At 40.3% G+C, this 21,050-nt stretch overlaps 2 protein-coding genes across 4 annotated transcripts in view; one reads left to right on the top strand and one right to left on the bottom strand.

Moving 5' to 3' along the window:
- Nucleotides 1–5,482: 5,482 nt before the first annotated feature.
- On the bottom strand, nucleotides 5,483–10,779 carry TMEM70 (transmembrane protein 70). Of its 2 annotated transcripts, none has more exons than XM_030446103.1 (3): nucleotides 10,324–10,779; nucleotides 9,207–9,318; nucleotides 5,483–7,360 (listed from the first exon to the last, which is right to left on the bottom strand). In XM_030446103.1, the coding sequence occupies exons 1-3, from the start codon at nucleotides 10,507–10,509 to the stop codon at nucleotides 6,912–6,914; spliced, it is 747 nt and encodes a 248-aa protein (XP_030301963.1). In that variant the 5' UTR covers nucleotides 10,510–10,779; the 3' UTR covers nucleotides 5,483–6,911. The 2 variants fall into 2 exon arrangements, with proteins under 2 accessions (XP_030301963.1, XP_030301964.1); XM_030446104.1 differs by having other exon boundaries at nucleotides 10,339–10,772.
- A 309-nt stretch (nucleotides 10,780–11,088) lies between these two features.
- ELOC (elongin C) overlaps nucleotides 11,089–21,050 on the top strand; it is a 14,528-nt gene continuing 4,566 nt past the window's right edge. Inside the window, exons 1-4 of one of the 2 annotated variants that reach the window (XM_030445379.1) lie at nucleotides 11,089–11,173; nucleotides 12,590–12,594; nucleotides 19,567–19,628; nucleotides 20,875–21,018. In XM_030445379.1, the coding sequence (XP_030301239.1) occupies nucleotides 19,625–19,628; nucleotides 20,875–21,018 (148 nt within the window). In that variant the 5' untranslated portion in view covers nucleotides 11,089–11,173; nucleotides 12,590–12,594; nucleotides 19,567–19,624. The remainder of the gene's footprint in view (nucleotides 11,174–12,589; nucleotides 12,595–19,566; nucleotides 19,629–20,874; nucleotides 21,019–21,050) is intronic. The other variant, XM_030445378.1, reaches the window with a different exon arrangement.

Raw genomic sequence — 21,050 nt, 5'->3', positions numbered from 1 at the left:
TTAACTTCTTGATTTGTATACATGTCTGTGGGGTCCTCCTAGATCAGAAATTGTGTTTATTGTGAAAAAGAAGCAGTATACATAATAGACAGCTATTTGGCTTTGTGCTAAGCAGGAAACTTGATAAAAATTCCTTACAACAAATATAACTTAATCAATTGTTCTGACCCTCCCAGCTCCCCATCACAATATCTAAAAGCTTTTATTCTTAGAAATTCTGTGCACACCAAGGTAATATTTTAAAGACAAAATAGCAAAAGATGAAAAAGTTGGTTTTCAGAAGTTCAAACATGTAACAGAAGAAAAGTTAGGAACAACCACATGCACAAGAACTTGACTGATTGTGCATGGAAGAATGCAAGAGTGAGATTTTTACTTAGTTTACCTAGAGGTACCTGCTAATGAGCTATTTCATGTAATAATTCACAATTTAAGATAAAAATTTGAAAATTTTTGTATGGCTAGAGAATTCTCTTCAGGATTTCCAGATCTTTCTACAGACCACAAGGAGAGTCTTAACAGCCTGACAGAGTTCAAGACTAAAAGAAACTTCTTTTTACAGGGAATTAAAAATCTGAACACTTTCCTGACAGATCTCCAGAGATCTCCATTGCTTGAAGATTTTTACTGCCATTCAATAGGGCACTGTAAAAAATACAAACCCTTTGTGATCATAGCAGTTATACAGTTCTGTTTTAAAATGGCCAAATTTTGCTTTAAAATTTTAACATTTGTATTGGAATTGAAATAAGCCTGGTGGGCTGTAATAGCTGGAAAAACAAAAGGAATAATGAAACAGACACTAAGGAGTAAAGAAGCAGCCACTAAAGAAGCCACTTTGCACCTGTACTGTCACCATAGTCATGGACAGACCTGAAAGAGGGCTGCAGATTTACAAGGTTTTTTATTAAAGGTCTTTTAACACAAATTAGGTCGATCTTTCTGCTGAAGAACTTGACTTTCTAGCTCTGGTTCAAGAACAGGTGTTTTCTGATACGTGTTGCAATAAATGAAATAGATGAGGAATTAGTCCCCCCTGGTGGCTTAAGCAGACAGAGACATGGGGAAACCTCTTGTTCCTTACAGCACTTTTATTGAACAAGACTATTGCAATGCTTTTAAAAAACAGGGAAATTAGGCTACATTATAAAAGGATCTAGATGGCTAGTGGGAAAATAGGAATGATAATTGCTACTGTTAATAAATAGGAATAAAGCATCACTTATGACCACAGTTATAAAGTCTGCAAGCTTGACCACTACATCTTGTCAATTGTCCTTAAATTAAAGTAATCTGAATAATTTAAAAATCTTTTCAGCAAATTCAGTCTTAGTTACTTGTAGCATTTGACTCCTGTATTGGTACCATTCATATAACCAATCTCTTGTGATGCTCCTTGAAACCCCAAACTAATGCAGTATGGGGAGTGAGGAGTCTGCTCTGTTCCTTTCTAGTCAGTGTGAGGGGCAATGGAGAGAAAAGATTTATATATTTTTTATTTATATATTTTATTTTTTACTCAGTATCTTTTCTTTATTGTAATCTTTTTCTTCTTATTCTGTCTGGATACACCCTGGTCCAGAAGGAAGGTGAAAAGAAGGAAAAGTGGAAATAGCTACTCAATAGTATTAATTCACTGGAGTTTTGTGAAAAAAAATTCATTTATTCTAAAGCCCTTTGCAACTACATTTAAAAGGGACCAACTCACATGCAGTTAACAGTCCATAAAATAAATCCAGCTCTAGAGAATTTAGAACTTCATACCTATGACTTTTCATTTTGTCTACATCTGAGATGCTGAGGGGTAGAAGTTTCACCCCAAGACTCCTCGTTGATTTGTGGTTAAATCCTTAAACTAATTTATTATTATTTTACCTTCTTTCTCAATACATCTAGAAAGGGCCTAAATTACTTGTGACTGTTTCTCAAAATAGTCACTTTGCATTTCCATTGTTAGCTGCAGATGAGCAGTTAGACCAGATGAGAACTTTCAAGTGCTGAAATCTCCCTCAGGAAAGATTCATAACATACATTATAATAATAACCCATCACAGCAAAATTAATAACAGATATGAGTACAGCAGAGGCAAGTACTGCATTTGAAAGTGTTGGTCAGAATAAAAATTATGTACTAAATTTTCATATGTATCAAAACCTTGTGTTGATGGAAAAGTCTTTTAAGATGTTAAACATATTCAGTAAAGAAAGAGGCAAAAATATCTTGATTTTCCTTGCAGGAGCATTTGTGACAATTTTTGAAGTAGATCTTCTTTGCAGCTGGAAGGAGACATGTTTATTGCTTCTGATCCTGGGTTCAGAGTTGCTGCTGAAGACACTCCAGTATAAAGGGGATATAAATACAAGGCATGAGGCATTTTTCACAAACCAAAGGCACACTCAGCTATCAATTATCCACACAAATAGAAGAAAATTGTAGCAATTCATGGGTATATCTCTCTTCTCAAATCCTCTCTTTGACAATTCCACTATAAAAGTGGAATTAGGAAGTCAAGCCCAGGGCTCTCAGGAAGAGGTAGAAGATTCAGCTCCTCTCCATGCAGCTGATGAAGTACTTGAGGGTGCCAGGAGAGTCTGACCCCAGAGCAAAGCACCAGCACATATCCAGGAGGGAGTGGGTAACACCTGAGTAAGAAAGGAAATAGTTGTGGAAAAAAAGCAAAAAGTGATGCACATGATTCTGAATATATATATTTTTTAAACGTGGTATGCACTTTGGTTTAGATTTGAATATAAAACATTAAACCCTTGGAGGCTATTAAAGTGAGGCAACACACACCAGGTGGTATCCTAGGGAAACAATTATGTTGGAGATAACCCTGCTGCCAGTAGGCTTAGGGTTTATTCCTTCCAAACCAAGTTTAGGATTAAAGCTTAGAGTTATATGCCAAAGTATACAGTAAATCATTAAAGTTTTCAAGAATTAAAAGCAGAGGATGAAGGGAGAACTAAGAGCTTTGTCCCACCTGAGGCTGACAGAAAGCAGCCATGCCCACCCTGGTATTTCAGAAATGAAGACAGCTGGACATGTTTTCTGGCCCTTTGCTCTTGCTCTCTATTCTCCACTGCTTAAAATAGCTGCTTGCTGAGGTCTGTATAGCTGTGGGATAATCCTATTATAGTGAATCCCACTCCTAGCTAGCACACTTGTCCCATTTCCCGGGAGGCTGCAGCAGCCTATGCTGGACATGGGAGCATGAAGAAATTCATGGCATGGCCACAGAACTCCAGGGCAACCAAATTACAGCAGCTTATCAAGTTTCCACCTATCCAGTTATACTGAGCAATTGTAGTCATTCACCTGTGTGCTTTTAATTTTTACAGCACTAACAGAATTTCCTGAAGTTTTCATCCCTTGAGTTAGGCTCTCAGAGTACCATACAAAAATCTACACAGCTTTTCTTCAGCTTTGCCAGTGAGACACCTTTGGTTTGTAATAAAGCTACTTCCAGTGAAATGAGAAACCTTTTGATCCCAGACAGTATGGTTAAGAGCATGAAGTACTTCAGAGCTTTAAAGATTTCTCAAAAAGAGATAATTTTCTCATCAGAATGTTTTACATTTGCAAGGCAAGGCTGAGAGGTTGTGAGACAATTTAATTAAAAAATGTTTTTTAAAAAATTACAAGAATCATTGTACGTTACAGTTAAGGACAGGGACTAATGAATAATGTTGTGGGCAAAGCCAAAAATGTGAGAAAAAAGGAGAGGCAAATGAACAACATGTAGTAAGAGGCTGGAAAGAAAGATCCCCACGTACCCTAGGAAAAACAGCAGCCATCCAATGATCTTCTGAGGAACCTCTTGAGACTGGAAAGGGTTACGAAGCAGGTGTCTAAGAGTCATTTCATTCATTCCTGCTCTTCATACCAGGCTGAGTTAAACTGGTACCAGAGTAAGATGCAAGACCCAGCTGCCAGGGACAAGTGACGGGTTGGTACTGGAAAGGCTGCAGGAGCTGGCAGCCTTCATAGTAGGTGTAGCTTGTAAATAAGCCAATTTGTAAATCATATTTTGGAAGACTGAGCTTTCATCAGTATTTCCTTCAGAATCTGCACCCACATGCATGAGCACATTCTTCTCTAGATTTTAAAAATTCATCTTCTTCTATGTTGTACACAAGTTTCCTACATCCAAAAAAAAAAAATAAATAAATAAATGCAGCAGCTACCAGGAACAAAATGTTAGCAGACTTCTGCAATGAGAACTGGTTTTTATCAAGTGTGTAAAATTGAGCAAAAATATAAACAAGCAGAAAATAGCTCAAAAAAAACCCAAAACAAAAACAAAAACAAAAAACAGGACTGTGAAAGATGTGGACCTGACGTTTAAAACTCAAAATGTAATCAGGCACTTGGAGTGCTTTGATGACAATCTCAGTGAACTGCAACACCTCCACTAGAGTCAGCTCTCCTGCAGGAATCACTGGTAGCAGGACAGCCTGGTTTGGGTTAGGCACAGTTCCTGCTTTAGAAGGGCACCAAGTATTTCAGTTTCCTACATGGAAATGCACTCAGTGCACTATGAAATTGTTCTCAAGACAGATTGTTTAGGACCCAAAGTAAACCAGACGCACACCTAGATGTCTTTTGGGATTACATTTCCACTCCTTTCTTCCTAATGTGAAGAGTAAACCACAAGTGTTTGAATGCAAATCTTCACTGCTCTCAGTAAGCTCTAGGCATCTAAACAAATCACATATGTGCAAGTACACACTGTAAATAAAAACTGCAAAAAAGACAAATCTGAGAATTCTGGGATGATGCATAATGACAGGCAGAGGTGCAAATGCTAACACAGATGGGGCCAAAGGCAAACTTGTTTGGCAACCTTAACAAATATTATGATTTTAAGATTTACAGCTTGGTTGTCTGCCAAACTAGCAGCAAACACAGTAGCAGGAGGTACTGCTGCTGCTACACAGGATATTGTACATCTCTAGTAAATTTGGGTTTCCCTTTCTTCAATATAAAAGAAAGCTATGGAATTATTATTTTCAAGTTTCACACTGGAAGCATAAAATACTTTGTGAGACTACATCATGGAGAGAGCAATCATCTATCTTCTAGTAGAAGTCTGAATATTCCATTTATTTTTTTTCTAAATCATTTTGTGCTGGAAAGCTACCTCCTAGATTAACTTGCATCTCACTGCAAGACAAATATATGGAAGAAATAATATTTAACTTCCATATTTTTCTGAGAAACTTAGCCACTGAGATGTAAGTCTCTCACTATTTCTGATTAAATCTGAATTAGCTAAAGCTCCAATTTAACAATGAAAATTTTCCACAGTCCAAAAGAAAAGCTGAGGCTTTTGATAATGCTCAAGGGAAATTATGAAATTATAATTTGGGGGCCTTTCCTTTACCTTCTCTTACAAATTATATTTCTTGTTCCCCCAGCATTTGGCATCTGAAGATGAACTTAACTTTATCCACATGAACACATCAGACATGCAAAAAATGGAAGTATTATTCTTTAATTAAGTTTAAACCATCATTTGAGTAAGGACAACTGGTACAACCAGGTGATGAGAATTTCTTGTTACTGGCCTCACATCTTTAAAGTATATTTATGGGGGAAAAATTTATATTCTTGCTCATCTATGTAGTGATATTGGCTTAATGGGGCTAGACCAGGCTTTTCAAATTACAGCTGCACCAACACAAAAGAACTGCCTCAAAAATATCTGTATGGGATGACTTGATTTTTAATTACTCAGCAAGTACATATGAACACTGGTGTTTTAATAAGATCAATAGTATCATCCTACAACAGGAAAATGAAATAATAATCTTGGAAGATATTTAGACTTTTAAATACAATTTTTCCTAGACTGTGACTTATGAAACAGCTGTAAGTGCAGCTATAATTATTTTATTTTCAGATTTATTTATTAAAAAAGTACTAATAAAAAATAATTAATTTGAAGTTTGCTTATTTTGCTTTAAAAAAAAAAAAACCAAAACCGACTGATTTTTAAGCCTCAAAATATTCAGGGCTTTCATTATTTTCAGGCAAGTATCCATCAGTTTATGGGCAAACCTCTCCTTGGGCTAAAAACATTTAAATCAGATTTCCACAAAACAGAAGCAAAAAGGTATCTTTCTCTGCAGTGCTAAAGATCAAGAGGTACACGTTTTAAATGCACAGGACCTAAGAAGTATTCTACAGGAGATTCCCTCTTGCTTCCCCACCTTACAGAGTCCATTTGAACTGGTATGGTCTCTAGGTCACTTCAAATATGGCAAATTTTCAACAGGACATACACAGGGCAAATCTTATGTTAAGGCATTTTCCTCCTGCCAAGAAAAGAGGCTGCTTGGGACAGAGTTGCCTGAGGCTGTACCACCAACTGGCAACAGTATCTCTGTTTTCTGGAGACTCCTCATGTCTACCAATGCTCTGACAAAGGAAACCAAACCCATCTCCATTCCCTGCACACCAGCAGCAGCACTGATGGAAGAGCACAGCCTTTCCAGGTTAAGTACTAATAAACTTGAAGGCTGAAAAACTTTGCTATGCAGGTGACAGGGAATGAGTGCTGATGATTCTTTTTAAGTGAATGGTCCTTCTGAAATGGAGATGGTTAGAGTGTTAATGAATTTTATAGTTGTCCTGGAGAGTTAAAGAGAAAAACCCCAAGCCAAGAACACCCACAAGACAGATCTAAGTATATTTTTCTTTACTATTTTGTGTCGTTCACTCTGAAGAAACCCTGACACTGTTTACAAGCTTAAAAAAAAAAAGTTTTTTCTTTTTTATACATTCCAGAATGCATTTTGGGAACTTCAGTTACCTGATAAGTAAGAAAATGCAATAGAACTTTACATTCTTTCACATACATAGCACTGCACCACGAACAATGACAATGAGAACCATTATCTTCCAATTACTTCCTTTCACCAGCCTCCTCTTCCTCCTCTAAGTTAATATAAAAGGACTTGTCATAGCCCATGAGATGGTTATAATCCTGAGGATTAGGGAAAAGGGACGGATTCACAAGCATTGATTTTGTTTTAGCATAAAACGTTGTAAACATCTTGGTGATGTCTGGAATCTTTACATCCTTCTGATGGAAAACTGTTGCTTTTTCTGCCAAAATTGCATTGTATGTAATGGCTGTGTATGTGTCCTTCTCATCTTTATAGTAGAGCCGAACCACGTAGCCTTTTGTCAGGACATGCAAAGTAACTGGTGTCACAAAGGTGAAAAACCCAATCAGCCCATAGAAAGCAGCTTGTAGGAACACACTTTCAAATCCAATCCCAGTTTTGAGCATCATGTAGGGCATCATGAAAAGGTTAAATATGCTGGTGGAGTAAGAGAAAAACTTCACACCTACATAAAGTAAAAAGAAAACAAAGGTAGTATTATTGAGGAGTAAAATTTTCTCTAGAATCACACATGTTGTGCTGCTATGTATTGATGCCATTACTGAAGCACCTGAAGTTACTGAAAATCCATTCTCCCCCCCTTTTTGTGTTTGGTTGGTTTTGTTGGGTTTTCTTAGCTCAGAAAGAAACCATCTGAACTTCAACCCTCTCCCCTCTCTTCTTGTCACTCTTCTGGTTTGTTTAAGTGCTTATCTTGGGTTCATAAAAGCTGGTGGCCAGCTCTATTCTCATTCTGAAGTCTGCTATAAGACACACCTCTGAAGTTTTCACTTTACAGACAAGAAAATGATTTCAAAAGAACCTTGATTCCATTCATGGACACACTCAATGGAAATCACCACAGACATGGCTGGGAATTTTCCTCTTCAGCAACAATTAATGTCAACATTCATTACAAAGATGCTCCTGTCATACATAACTTGAAAAGCCATGGGCTATATTTTATTCCATATTAACAAGTACTCCATAGCCATCTGGCTTGCAGCTGAAAAGAGAGTGGCAAGAGCTGTGGATCACTCACAGTCCTTCTGCCACCATGAGAACCTGTAGCCTAAGATGCTGTGATAGCCATATGATGTAAACACTTTAAAAATACAAAATATGTCTCTCTAATCAGTATCTTTCTGCTCTTTTTAAAATATACCAAACATTCTCAATTAACAGATTTTTTTCTCCAAACTTAATTAGCTTCTGTTTTGTATCATGCTTGACAGGCACCTAAAGATAAGGCTGCTTATCAGGTCGCCTCCTGGTACATAGTCCAGACAAAAATAATAAATTTAGCAAGGTAACAAGGACTGAAAAATAATAATAAATAAAAGAGAAGTTCTTGGGACTGAAAAATAGTAATAAATAAAAGAGAAGTTCTTGGGATGGCAAAATCTGTGTTATCTTTAGCAAGTCTGTGTGCCAGTGATTTATGAAAAGACAGAACCCCTTCTGCTGTATAAAAACTCCAAGAGAAAAAGGAGAAGGTGCGGGTCTTCTTCCCCCCCCTTCTCTCTCACCACTTCGGCTTCAGCTACGGACAAGAGCAGAGTAAAGGAAAAGCGGAGAACATCAACCCCCCCACCACCACTCCAGCCAGAGACCAGGATCGGTGACAGGACGGTGATAAAATCTTAATTGCTCCCTCGTTTTCTTTCCTTTTCTTAACGACTCTTCTCTCCAAAGTAACCAATCGTGTTTACCCTTTATTAACAGTGATATTTTGTTTCCCCTTTCCTAAAATAAATCCTTGTAACTTGCTTAAGTTTCAAAACGCGTTATTGTGCAATTTCCATGCATTTTCTCTGACTAGTGGCTGCATTTTCCTCATAATCAAAATATTAAAATAATAATTGGATCATGACACCACACTCCCTCCTTCTTAAGGGCACATTTTAAAAATGCACCAGAAAACCTCCACCAGATTCCTTTTCACTGGGTCTTTGTAACAGGAACTGGCAAATGAAAGACCAACAAAGCCTCACTTCAGATGGTGCATTCCAACACAGTATCTGCCTGCCTCACCAGCACTTCAGCTGGATACTGCACTCCAAAAGCTGCAATGGGAACAGAAATAGACTGAGGGATTACAAAGATGCACAGAACCTACAGAACTCCCTGCTGACCTAAGTGCAAGTTCCACCAAGACATTTGTTGGTGTACCAAGAATCCAAGTTTTAGAAGAGTTGGAAAGGAGAACATTCACTTTTATAAAGCTGCATTTTAAAGTTATTAAACAGTAAGAAATTTTTTTTAAAAAAACCCAAATAGCAAAGCAATACAAAAGAGTTCAAGTCACATACCTAACACTGCCTTTGCCAAATTTCCTTTATAAACTAATCTTCCATGTTCTGGGTGGTCATGAGGGGAGGGTGTGCAGAGGCTGCGAGCAGCCACTCCTTGAAAAGATGTAACCTGGAAGATGAAAGCAGTGCATGGCCAATCAACATCAGCACTTATCTACGCTTTTTATATAGATATATCTATACAGACACACATGAAGTTCCTACTTGCCCCTGAAGCTATTCCAAGCATCTTAAATTAGAATCATAGAATTGGCTGGGTTGGAAGGGACCTCAGAGATCATCGAGTCCAATCCTTGAACCACCATTGCGGTTGCTAGACCATGGCACTGAGTGCCACATCCAGTCTCTTTTTAAATATCTCCAGGGATGGAGAATCCACTACTTCCCTGGGCAGCCCATTCCAATGTCTGATCACCCTCTCTGTAAAGAAGTTCTTTCTAATGTCCAACCTAAACCTCCCCTGGCACAACTTAAGACCGTGCCCTCTTGTCTTGTTGAAAGTCGTGTGGCAAAAGAGACCAACCCCCCCCCTGGCTACACCCTCCTTTCAGGGAGTTGTAGAGAGTGATGAGGTCTCCCCTGAGCTTCCTCTTCTCCAGGCTGAACAGCCCCAGCTCCCTCAGCCTATTCTCATAGGGTCTGTGCTCGAGTCCCTTCACCAGCCTGGTTGCCCTCCTTTGGACCTGCTCCAGGACCTCAATATCCTTCCTGAACTGGGGGGGCCCAGAACTGGACACAGTACTCGAGGTGTGGCCTCACCAGCGCTGAGTACAGGGGCGAAGTTAAGCTTATACTACAAAGCCCACCACAAATTTCAACTGACTTGCTGCTTGTTTGCTTTAACAGCCTTCTACCTAGATAACACACATCAGCATAAAACATTCGCAAAGCCCTTGACGAATGTCAAGCTCGCAGCCCTTTGTACGCAGAGCTTTGCAAGGAGCCATTCCCCACCCTCGCCAGGGCTCCCGTTTGCTCTTCTCATGTTCTCAGGGGCACCTCCTCCCACTCCCCACTTGTCACATCTGTCGCAAGGAACAAGCCGCGAACCCCAGGACCCCCGCGAATCCCCGGGCAGCTCCTCAAGGGGAGCGGGGCCGCGTCTCCCCCTCACCCTCCTCCCCCCAACCTGCTGAGCCCCCGCGGCGGCGGGGAGGGCGGCCGGGCGGCGGCGTGCGCTCGGCAGCCCGCGTTGGGCGGCGCCCCGCAGCCAGGCGGTGGTGGCGGTGGTGGTGGTGAGGGCTGCGGAGGCCGTAGGGGCGGCGCGGCGGCAGGCAGCGGCCCGCAGTATGGGCAGCATGGCGGGGCCGTCCCGCAGCGCCCGGCCAGGGGAAAGCGCGGAGCGGTGCACCAGCCGGCAGCCCCCGCAGCCCCGCGCTTTAGTTCCGCCGGAGGGAAAGGTCCTCCTGCTTCCATCGCACCCTCCCTTCCTCCCCCCCCTCCCGGTATGCCGTTGTCTGCTTCTCCCCGGTGATGCAGCACCCGGCCCCTCGGGGGATGGGGGTTTCTCAGGTGCCCATGGATGCCACTGGCACGGCGTTCATGAGGACGGTCGAGCGGGGGGCAGGATGTACACCCATACAATTAGGAGCCGCAATCAGCGAGTTGCAGCCTGAGCCCGTCCCGGGCATGTCCGGGAAGGCAGAACTTCGGACGCCGCCGTTCCCCCCCGCCCCGCGGCAGGTACCACTCTCCGGGCTACCCCGTTTCAACGTCTCCCCGCCACCGCTCCTAACATGGCGGACCGCCACCTGCCCGCCGGGAACTACGCGCCCCAGCATGCAACGCTCCCCGCGCACGGCATGCCGGGAGCCGGGCAGGGCGCGCCTTCCAAGGGCAACCGGCTGCGGGGTGCGGGCCCCGGGCCGGAAGCGGCCCCTGACCTCACCGGAAGTAGTTGAGAGGCAGCTGGCCCGACACGGCGGGGGCCCTGCGAGCGGGGCGGAGGGACCGGAGCGGAGCGGGTGAGGGGGGACGGCGGGGGATGGCGGCGCCGGGGTGTGGGTGGGGAAGGGGAGGGGAGGGAAAGGAAGCGAGAGGAAGCTCGGCCGCTGCCGTCGTCTTTTAGGGGACGAGTCGGGCAGCAAACGGGGTAGAGGGAGCCCCCAGGGCCTGTCCCTCGGAGGGGCGCGGGCCTCGCCCTCCGCGCCGCCCTCAGCTCCCTCACGGAGACGGAGAGGGGGCGGCCGGAGGTGGACGGGAGCCGGGAGAGGCTTCGAGGGGGAGCGGAGAGCGGGGAGCCGTCGGTGCAGGGGAGTGCGGAGGGGTGCGGTGTCCCCAGGGGGTTCCCCCGCCTCGGTGGGACGGTGGCGGAGGGCGCGTTCCTCCCCTCTGCCTGCGGAGCGGAGCCGGCTCCTTGGCATCCCGGCGCTGTCGGTAAAGAGGCTCTTCGGAAGGGTGTTTTAATCAAATTCGGCTCTTGAAACTTTTTTTTTTCGCCACGAATGACGTCCTCCCTCTTCCTACGCCAGGCTCTAGAGAGAGGGGGGAAACTAAGGCCGAAAGAATTTAGTCTGCACTCCCAGGGGGTGTTATTACCAAGGTGAGAAGTGCTGGTTAAAGTGCTGTAGCTGTAATGCTCGACCAATACCATCAAAACAAGTGTGAGGGAGGAGGGTGATACCCTTTACCTGCAGAAACGAAAATTAAGCTTTGAGTACCTTGTGTTCCTCAGAGGTGGGTTCTGCTTTGCCACAAGGGAACCTGAGCACTGGTAAGATACTGGGGGGTTCAGGTGTGTGTGAAAAGGAGAAGCGGTGTTGAGCAGTTAACTTAGTAAACTGAGGACCATTTTAATCTTACAACTTGTAATACTAAGGGCAGGAACTTTTTAAAAGGTGTTTAGTGGTGTAGGTTATGAGTTAAGCCTTGCACTGTAGGGAGACTTGGATAGTCATGGGCTATTTGTTTACTTGGGTTTGATCACTTGGCAAAAGCTCAGTTTGGAAGCAAGCCAGAAAAACGTAGATAAATAAACAAGTCAGAGACCTTTAGGCTAAGAACCTCTCCGTGCCCTTATTTCTGAATGATCCCTTGTGTGCTTCAGTTTCTTCATTTTGCTGCATTAGGGACAAAAAAAAACCAAAACAACCCAACAAAACTGTTGGGAAAGAAATGTTAATTAACTGAAGAGTTACTTAGAATAAGTGTTAATTAGTTTTTACGTAATACATTGGCTACCCTCTTTGCACATGTGGCACGTACCTAATACCTTGAGATCAGCCTTTTAATGGGCTTGAAGTTAAACCAACAAAATTTTTGCTACCATTTCCTGTTAACGTTGGAGGCTTTAAGATAATCCTTAGAAACTTTCAGCACTTAAGCATTTTTTCTTGTATCAGATAAAAGTAATTTCAAATGTCTTTTTTTTTTAATACTAGAGTGGGTGATGAACAGGTTTATGTAGTTTCATGCAGACATGTGAAGACAGTATTGCTGCAGTGAGGATATCCAGCTGATGGTCTGAGATACCTTGTGTCATCTCCCAACCTGACATTTCATTTGCTGATACATTTGTATTCAAGCTCCTGTCCCTTATGCTTTGTGTGTGGATAAATGAGTCTCTTCCAAAAGTATACTTAGCTTCAGGTGTTTTACTGTGTATTTTCTGTTCTCAGAGCATATTACAAGAAATCGTATAAAGTTTTGTTTGCATAATGTTATTTTTTGATGACTGTTTATAACAAGAGTGCACAGTGCAGGGTTTTTATTGTATTTTTGGAAGAAAACAGTAAGACATACTTTTTTAAAATAAAACAAAAAAAAGGCAAGCAAACAAACAAAACCCCCCAAACCAAAGAAAACCCAAACAACAAAAAAACCCCACTAAAACAACAACAACAACAAAACTCCTTATGGGAATTACTGAAAAGTTCCTTGGGTAGAAAAATATTTTATATGAGGTCTTTGATACTCAGTGCATGGTCTCCTGCCTCATCTTCTTTTTATCTTACCATTTGCCTGTAGTATCCCATCCTGTAACACTTCACTTTGCCCCTAAATGTTGGAATTTTAGTGTCTGTGGGTATGAAATAATGATTCAGCTGATCAGGAATTCAGCCCTACCAGTTGTGCTTTGTGTTTTTTCTAGATATGCTTCAATCTTTATTTGCATTGATTATTTTTGGTCTGTACTGAGCAATGAATACCAGAGTGGTATTTTTAAACAAGTTATTGTATAGGGTTAAGAATAGGACTAGAATTTAGGATTAAACAGTAGGAGGCTACTGTTCTATCACACAACAACCTTTGTTTCCTGAAAAGCACTTATTAATTAATTTGTAATTTGATTATTATTGCCAGGTTTGGCTTCTGAGCTAACCTAGGAATTGTGAAGGCATTTGTGTTGTTTGCTCCACATTTTCCAAAAATTGTTACAGTAGAATGCAGAAATGTCTTCAGCTGAAGGATACAAAAGCTCTGTGTGTGTTGCAAAGCTAATGACTCGGAAGCCATTTGAGTTTCCTTGGACCAGAATCTGAGGTTTTTTAAAGGAGTTTTCTGTAGGATCGAAGAATCCGAGTGCTTGAAATGTTTGTGTGGATTTAATTTTCTTGTCCCAGTCAGAATAAAGCAATGGGGTTTGGGAATCCTTACAGTGGTTGCATGTGTTCAGTTAAAGGAGCATGTGCCCTTCAGGTCTCTTCCAGTCTCCTGGTTGTACAAAGTATACAAGGATTTGATACTTCGGAACCTCTGGGAAGCTTGAGAGATGAGCAGGCACCTTCAGGAGTGAGGTGGGAGGGTCAGGGACATGCTTTGTTTCTTGCTCTTGATGCTCAGGAGACACAGGAGAGAGGTCAGAGTAAACACACTGTAGCATAATATTTCTTCTTGGGGTTGTAAGGAGGAAAATAACCTATTTAAGTATGCTGACAAGAACATTTGCCTTGGGTAGTTAATTGCTATGTTTTATGATGCTCTACTGTATTATAGCATGTAGCTGTAAATATTCCAGCAACTTGTGGTATTTTCCAGTTCTCTTTTATATGTAATGAGATTTTTACATTTTCTGCAGCAAGAGCTTATCTTTTTAGACTGGTCAGAAAGTTTCTGTGCCAACTACACTGATTGTAGTTGCATTGTACTCTCCCTCACTGATTAAGAAGTGGCATGTGCTTCTTTATGTAATCTTTCATTTAATGAATGTAGGCTTTGCTCATCTTTTATTTTAAGGAGGCAAGGCAGGAGAACAGTAATATTTAGTATATGTTCCTCTGAGCTTAAAGGCAGGGAGCTGAGCTATCTAACTGGTTATGCTACATAAGCTTCTTGAAGGGGAAATGGAATAAAAAATGTACTTTAACAAAAATTAGTGGTTCTTTGCAGAAGCTTGGCATAGTCAAGTCAGACAAATAATAAAAAAGACAAATGATTTGAGTGTTAGAAATCTTGAATTCTTCTCTTCCTTACTGCTGCACTGGTTGTGGTCTCGGCGAGGTCAGACAGGGGCAGCTAAAGAATGTGGAAAAGTAATTAAAATATAGGTAGTTACCACACATCTTCATAAATCTCACCGAATGCCTTTCATATTGTCTTGAAATGTCATTTTCATTACACAGAAGGAAAATAGAGCAACATGTTTTGCAATAAATAGTGTGTTGGAAGAGAAAGTTTTTTTTAAGAAGAGAATTTCTGGTAAGAGATCATACCAGATCACTTGACTTTCTGTTTCTGACATACTGGTTGTATGTCCTTAATACTTAAGGACATGCAATTGTCAATAAAACAAATTAAATATATTTTTGTGCAGAAGATCTCTCTTCACTGTCCTTTTACTATATGCACAAGAAATAACTTGTGTCTGGAAGGGATTTCTGCATTTTTCAGCTGTCTTAATTTCTTTTCTCTGTTCATTGTTTTTCCCAGATTGGGAGTGATGTTAAATAACATCAAGATTTCTTTCAGAAATAAATGAAATATTGCACATTTTCCATGTTAATTTTTCAGTGCATTTCTTCTTGCTTACTGCTGTTCTGTTGCTACTTAGTTTTCTGTAGGCTTATAAAACCAGTAACATGGTTTACTGAATAAAAATAGGCTGTGGTTTGTACATGACCATGTTATAATGTGTCAGATAACTTGAGGGTACTTGCTGGGAAGAAGATGCTTTTCACAAAATGACAACTTTTAACTGCAGTATGTTCTGATCTTCATAAAGAGTCGTGACATGTTGAAGAATTCATGATCTATAAGAAGAACCAATTGATGCTGACAGGTTATTACTGCTCTCTTAGGTTTTCCAGGTTCCCCAGCTCTCTTGCCTTTCTTTTCTTCTCTTCTCTCCTCTTTTGTTGCATTGATTGATGCTATGATTTTTCTGTTCTCTCTTCTGTGCATATTTTGTCTGGATATGTATTATGTGATGTTCCTAGTAATATTCTCAAGTATCTTCTTTCTTTTTCTTTCTGGTGGTTTGTTTTGGGTTTTTGTTTGTTTGTTTGTTTGTTTTTTGTTTTGTTTTTTTTTTAATTGTTATTATTAATGCACATTGTTATATCAGAACAGAAACTGAGTGAAACCAAACTGTATCCTTTGCTTACATGTCAAATGCATCATATAATGGAATGTATGGTGGCTCTTTCTTTAAAGCAGGGAGGCTTTCTGCACATTTTACTTCTGGCAATAGAATGTTAGCTTTGTTCTATTTTCAGAACCAAACTTGAATCCTGGAATAGCAGCGTAAATTATATTCTTTTTTCAGTTTGTTCATTTGTTGGACCTAAGCAGGAATAATGTTGGCATGCTTCTCCCTCTTTGATGTTTATCCTTTTCAAGAGTTGTTATATTTATCTTCAATCCAGCTTTATTTTGATAAGCTGAGCGTGCAAGGCTAATTTTGTACAACAGGGCTTTTTGGTCATATCAGTAGCTCGATTCTGTAGTTCTTGTAGTTTGAATTTATTTCTCTTTAAAACAGGAGTTCACATTTGTGTGTGGCATTCCAGACAAGTTGCTCACACACAACGTTCATATGTCCCTAGCTCTGTTGTAAAGGAATCTTTGATGTGCATTTATTTCTTTCCCCACTTATTCCTCCCCACCCTACTGAGCTCCATCAGTCTATAGTTGACCACAGAATGACTGTACTCACAAATGACAAGCCCTGACTAAACTCAAGCATTCCCTACATGCAGGAATCTTGCATTTTGTATGATTTAAATTCATGTGGCTTCTGGTATGCCTTTTCTCAAGATGGGTCACTTGTGTCTATGATCCTCTGTTCCCCTTTTGTTGCAGTGCTTTTCACTCCTGTCTCATCTAAATCTACCTATTCTTTTCTGGCAGCATTGTTTAAAAAAAAAAAAAAAAAGTTCAGTATACTTTTCTAGTTCAGTAGTTCTTTTCTAGTTTGATTGCTGCATGATAACAGCATCATACTGATCAAACTGTATTATTCCAGAAAGTTTCTTTCTCATTTTAAGATTACCTTCTTATTGTATTTATTTAAACTGAGATGACTTACTGAATCTAACTTGCATCTTCTTTGAGTTTACTTTTTTCAAGGAAATGACTGATTCATTTTTTGGTGGTGGATTAGTCCAACATGTCCTATACCTGCTAACTCAAACTGTATTTTTATTCTGTTTTATTTATTAATGCAATTAAATTCAGACCACTGAGCCCAATTTTTTTGTTTCTTAAAGCATTAATTAATTTCTTTCTAATCACATGACAGCACATTTCATTTGATTTTATTAAAATGCTCATTGTAATTTTTTGAGACACCTAATATTTTGTTGTATGTGTTTTTTCAGTTCTCCAGCTTCAATGTATTTATTAGCTTCCTCAAGTGATGTTTTTACCTTGATAATTTTTAATATATTTGCATTCCTGCTAACTAGCCTGTTTTTATTACTTTATTTAGTAGCATTGTTTATATTAGAGCTAAGGCACATTTGTCATCACCAGTACTGTCACAAAATGGAATTACTACTTCTGTGTGATTTTTAATTATCTTTATTAGTACATTGTAAGTAGTTTCATTAGTTCTCTGGAGCATGAGGAAGAGTTTTGTGCCTAAAGAAAGAGATACCACAAGTGATCCTCTTCTGCACAATAAAATTACTAATGTAAGGTATCCCTTCAGTTCCTGAACAACAGGTACTCTCCAGTAAGATGCTTGATTTCCATTTACTAAACCTGTTGAAATAAGGTGAAAGATCCCATCAGGTTTGTGCCACAACTGTTCCAGCACCCAAATGTTACTTCCCTGGATGAGTTCCTGGAATTACTGAAAATGGCAAAGGCATTTAATGCTTGATACTAAGGTATCTCTATCACAACATACACAAATTAACTCTCAGAGGAGATTCTTGAATGTGTGTTATTTTCAGGAACTTTTCACCTGCCAAAGTACAAGAGAAAATATTCCTTGTACCAGTGGGGAATGAAAATGCTTTGTAAGGTATTTCTGTAATGTGAGGACAATTTTGAAAGACATCAGCAATGTAAATGGAGGATGCTTTTTGCTTGGTTCTCCACAGGCAACTAAAAACTGTTGATCTGATATATGTGTGTAGTTTGATTAGGTGTATATAACAAAGTGACTTCCTGTGAAAGCTTGAGGAAACATTCAGACTATTTCATATTTGTAGTTATGAAAAAGAATAGATCAGCAAGAAAGAGTTGCTGGTAAGTGAAGCTGTCAGCAATAACAAATATCTGCATCTTCTGAAGAGATGCAGAGATGTCCATAAAACTTCCTGCAAATCTTTTTGCTCCCTCCTCAACTTACATTTTTTGGCTAAGCTTTTACCAGAAACAGGAGGGAGGGGAGGGGATGGGATAGGATGGGATGGGAGGAGTGGTGTCTCTTCATTTTTTTTCACACTTCCTGCTCTTGGTTCCTTCTCTGGTGAGTAATAGTGATTCATGCCTGTGCTGTTGCTCTTTACCTTTCAAAACAACAACATGGATTGTCAGAATTCTTGACAGTCTCTTTGCTGACTCTGACCCTCAGTATTGACTGGGAAGCCATCCAGAATCACTGGTCCACTTTTCCTGGACCAGGGGGAACACAACAGTAGCTCATTGATTTATACTGAGTTAATGTTTGGAGAGTAGCTGTTGATGTGAAAGGAATTTTAGGACAGCAGGTGGGTGGGTGGAATTTCATTTCCAAAGTTTTCTTTTTGGCAGTAGAGATGCAGTGAAGTGTAAAAAAAATATATGTTCTATTTGAATGTAGCAGATTTGTTTTGCAAATAAGTGTTTCCGTTTCCATTTCTCTAGCTCTTTGGTTTTATTTACATGGCAAAATATGTAAGCAGCAAGCTGGATGTCAGTGTATAAGCTGTGAAAGCTCCTGGTTAAATTGCACTGGGAATATCTACATTAGATGTATGAAGTAGATTATCTAGGTGACACTGGTGGATCCATTGTATCAGGAGTTATTAATCTTCTGGGAAGGACAGGTTAGAAGCCAGGTATTCAGTGCACATTGATTAAAATGATCCCTGAGACTTCTCTTCCCCAGCCTAAGCAACCCCAGTTCTCTCAGCCTCTTTCCACAGGACAAGTGCTTCCATCCCTTGCTCATCCTTGTGGCCCTTTGCAGGACTTGATTCAGTCTGATGTTTACAAGGCCTGTGATGAGTGGAAGGGCAGAGTCACCTGCCTAAATCTGCTGGCAACACTCCTTCTGATAACAGCCCCAGGGTACTGCTGGCCACCTTTGCTGCAAGAGCACAGCACTGCCAGCTCATGCTCAATGTGGTGTCAACCAGCACCCCCAGGTCTCTTTCTCCAGAGCTGCCTTCCATCTGGTTGGCCTCCATCCAGTACTGGTGCCTGGAGTGATTCTTCCCAAGGTGCAGGGGTTTGCATTTTCTTTAATGAACTTCATAGATTTCCTGTTGGCCTTTTTCTTCAGCTTGTCAATGTCCCTCTGAATGGCAGGACAGCCACTCCTCTACACACAGCATAGTGAACTCTGCTGTTTTTTTTCTCTAGACAAGCTGTTCAGTCTCTTAAGAGCCTTTTGCAGTGTGGCAAAACTTGTTTATCTCCCCAGTACCATTGCATGAGTGGTATCTGTAGTGATAAAAGTCATAAGGCTCTTGAAGTACCTCTGGCTTTTTATAGTCAAGGGGCTTTGAAAAGCTTAGGGAACAACTTCTTTACAAAGTAAGCTGAAGTTTAGAGATTCTTGCATATGCTGGGTATCTCTGGACAGCAAAAATAACTTTGAAAATGTAATGCTTTACAAACATAATGCTCATCAACATTGCATGCTGTGCTCCATCATACTCTTTTTCTGAAGAGTGCTTATGATAACATAAAGGCTAATAACTAAAGCTGCCTTAAGACATTGTACTACTGACTGAAAATATTGCTTCTTATGTTTATTTTCCAGACACTCCTATTGCAAAAGCTGCTGTTGAAAAGAAACAATTTTTTTTTATAAGAAGAGAATGGGTAAGTTCATCTTAGGGGTATTTTTATTTCCTGTAATGTGAAACATTTTCTCTGTTAAATCAGTAGAGGAGGTGGATTGTTAGACTTTAAATGTTGATCCTCTCACTCTGCTTTCTTGTAGCCTCAAAAGATAATGGAACTTCCTACAAATGTTTTATAAGATTTTCTCATGTAATTGTTGAAAGATCTTTTCAGAGTGGAAACAGTAATGTTATTTTTTCAGCTTTTAAAAATAACACTGTTGGAGAATAAACGAATGAACAAAAAGGGAAGGGGGATATAGAATCACAGAATCATAGAATTGGCTGGGTTGGAAGGGACCTCAGAGATCATCAAGTCCAACCCTTGATCCACTACCCCTGCAGTTACCAGACCATGGCACTGAGTGCCACATCCAGTCTCTTTTTAAATATCTCCAGGGACGGAGAATCCACTACTTCCCTGGGCAGCCCATTCCAGTGTCTGATCACCCTCTCCATAAAGAAATTCTTTCTAATATCTAACCTAAACCTCCCCCAACTTGAGACCGTGCCCTCTTGTCTTGCTATGGGCTTGTCTTGCTATATGGATTTCTAGAGAAACATAGTAGTATATAGTAAGACAGAAGGGAAACAAAAAAGAACAGTCAAAGCTTCTGTGGAGAGAATTTCCAAAATTCCTTGGGTTTAGTGCTTTCATACCCTGTTTTCCACCAAAGGTCACTACACAGGTGTGCACTAATGTTGCATGGTTCTGGGTCTGGATGGGCAGTGAGGGAGTATGAATCTTATGTCGTTTCTTAAGTACAGGAATACTGACTGCTTTTATTCTTATCTGTGCTTCAGAAAGCACTTTTTCCCTTGCAGTCTGTATTTTTAAATGTTAGATACATATTTAGGTAACTTTTAGTAAGTACTAGTATGATAAACATTGCAATAGCCTTATGAAGGGAAGGAGTAACATGGTCAATTTACATGAGAATATATAAGGAAAATATCATTCCTATGTAGTTTTAGAAATTGTGTCAGAATTTGGTGATGGGGAAATGAGATTCTGAGTTTGAAAAAATGCTACTTTTGTAAAAAATCTCTACTTTGAAAAAGATTACTCTGTGCTTCAGAGAAGTTGTCTTCAAATATGCATAAATCTTCTGTCTTATTTTTGGTTGGGTTCTTCAGTCTGCAAACAGTTGTAGAAAAGACTTGGATTGTTAGCTATGTGGATTACTGATTGTGCTCTGAAATGTTTGATCTGTTTTTCATTATAGATGGAGAAGAGAAAACATATGGTGGGTGTGAGGGCCCAGATGCTATGTATGTGAAATTAATATCCTCTGATGGCCATGAGTTCATTGTAAAAAGAGAGCATGCATTAACATCAGGAACAATAAAAGCTATGTTGAGTGGACCAGGTAGGTACAAAAGATTTAGTACCTTCAAATCC

This window comes from Calypte anna, chromosome 2 (genome assembly GCF_003957555.1).
Source record: "Calypte anna isolate BGI_N300 chromosome 2, bCalAnn1_v1.p, whole genome shotgun sequence".
Taxonomy (NCBI): Eukaryota; Metazoa; Chordata; class Aves; order Apodiformes; family Trochilidae; genus Calypte; species Calypte anna.
This window is presented reverse-complemented; position numbering and strand designations above follow the sequence as displayed.

What these genes read in the sequence shown, in the direction of transcription:
- TMEM70 (XM_030446103.1), bottom strand. Translation starts at nt 10,509, where the DNA reads ATGCTGCCCATACTGCGGGCCGCTGCCTGCCGCCGCGCCGCCCCTACG. An exon ending in AGCAGGTTGGGGGGAGGAGG is followed by an intron (nt 9,319 to 10,323) that starts GTGAGGGGGAGA and finishes TTCATCTTCCAG; the next exon opens with GTTACATCTTTTCAAGGAGT. An exon ending in TTTGGCAAAGGCAGTGTTAG is followed by an intron (nt 7,361 to 9,206) that starts GTATGTGACTTG and finishes TACTTTATGTAG; the next exon opens with GTGTGAAGTTTTTCTCTTAC.